This window comes from Acyrthosiphon pisum, unplaced genomic scaffold (assembly GCF_005508785.2).
Source record: "Acyrthosiphon pisum isolate AL4f unplaced genomic scaffold, pea_aphid_22Mar2018_4r6ur Scaffold_21701;HRSCAF=24638, whole genome shotgun sequence".
NCBI classification, from domain to species: Eukaryota; Metazoa; Arthropoda; class Insecta; order Hemiptera; family Aphididae; genus Acyrthosiphon; species Acyrthosiphon pisum.
The window spans coordinates 12,172-13,113 of record NW_021771197.1 but is presented as its reverse complement, the minus strand read 5'-3'; the positions used below and the strand labels follow the sequence as shown (position 1 = coordinate 13,113).

The following is a 942-nucleotide window of genomic DNA, read 5'->3' as shown; positions in this document are numbered from 1 at the left end:
GGCAACTTCACTTATCGTGGATCACCGGTGAACTGAGGAGTGCACGCTTCAATTCAATGACTCTGGGAAGACCGAACTTTTGTTACAATTCAACTACGACGAGAGAGATCAAGCAACGAGATGAATACAGCAATTTTGTAAGCATATTTTATATAACCGTCTCCTTTGGTCTATTGGTCCATCGTAGTTAGGGAAAATAATTAAAATATAGAAGGGCGTATTATTAAATTATTATTGAAGTTATTATAAAGGGTATTATTAGAGACGGCATATATTGAAATTATTATTGAAGGGCAATTTATTGAAATTATTATTAAAGGGCATTCATTGATTATTGTTGAAGATTATTTTGTGAATTATTAAAGGGCATTTGTTGATTATTATTGAAGATTATTTTGTGAGTTATAAAAAGGCATTTATTGAGATTATTATTGAAGTTATGAATTATTAAAAGGGCATACTATATTGAGAGTTATTGTGAATTATTGAGATTATTGTTGAGATTATATTTATTGTTGATTATTGAGGGCATATTATTGAGTTCATCTTATTTATTCAAGTACAACTCCCTTGGAATTAGCTACTCCATTGTATAAAACACGTGTAGATTTTGAAGCCCATGTTTAAAGTCCCTAGCCCATGTTTAAAGTCCTTAGCCCATGTCTAAAACGCCTAGCCCAAGTAGAAGCCCCTAGTAGAATTTAAAAGACCAAATCGAATAAAATAAGTATATATAAAAAATTAATTGAGATTATTTTAAATGAGATTATATTAATAAAATTAAACGTTAAATATATTAGAGTAAAATATTAAATAAATAAATAAACAAATATTAATGAACAATAGTTCAGAAAATAACGTTAATGACGAATTTGAAACAATAGCTAGAGAAACGGTAGATAGGATAATTGAAATAATCGAAAACGAAAGTATTTAGAAATT

The 942-nt window shown here is 28.3% G+C and overlaps 1 protein-coding gene across 1 annotated transcript in view; it reads left to right on the top strand.

The window, feature by feature from the left end:
* LOC103308770 (receptor expression-enhancing protein 6-like) overlaps positions 1-937 on the top strand; it is a 3,491-nt gene extending 2,554 nt beyond the window's left edge. Inside the window, exon 2 of the mRNA XM_029492550.1 lies at positions 847-937. Coding sequence (XP_029348410.1) covers positions 847-937 — 91 coding nt within the window. The remainder of the gene's footprint in view (positions 1-846) is intronic.
* Positions 938-942: the final 5 nt, after the last annotated feature.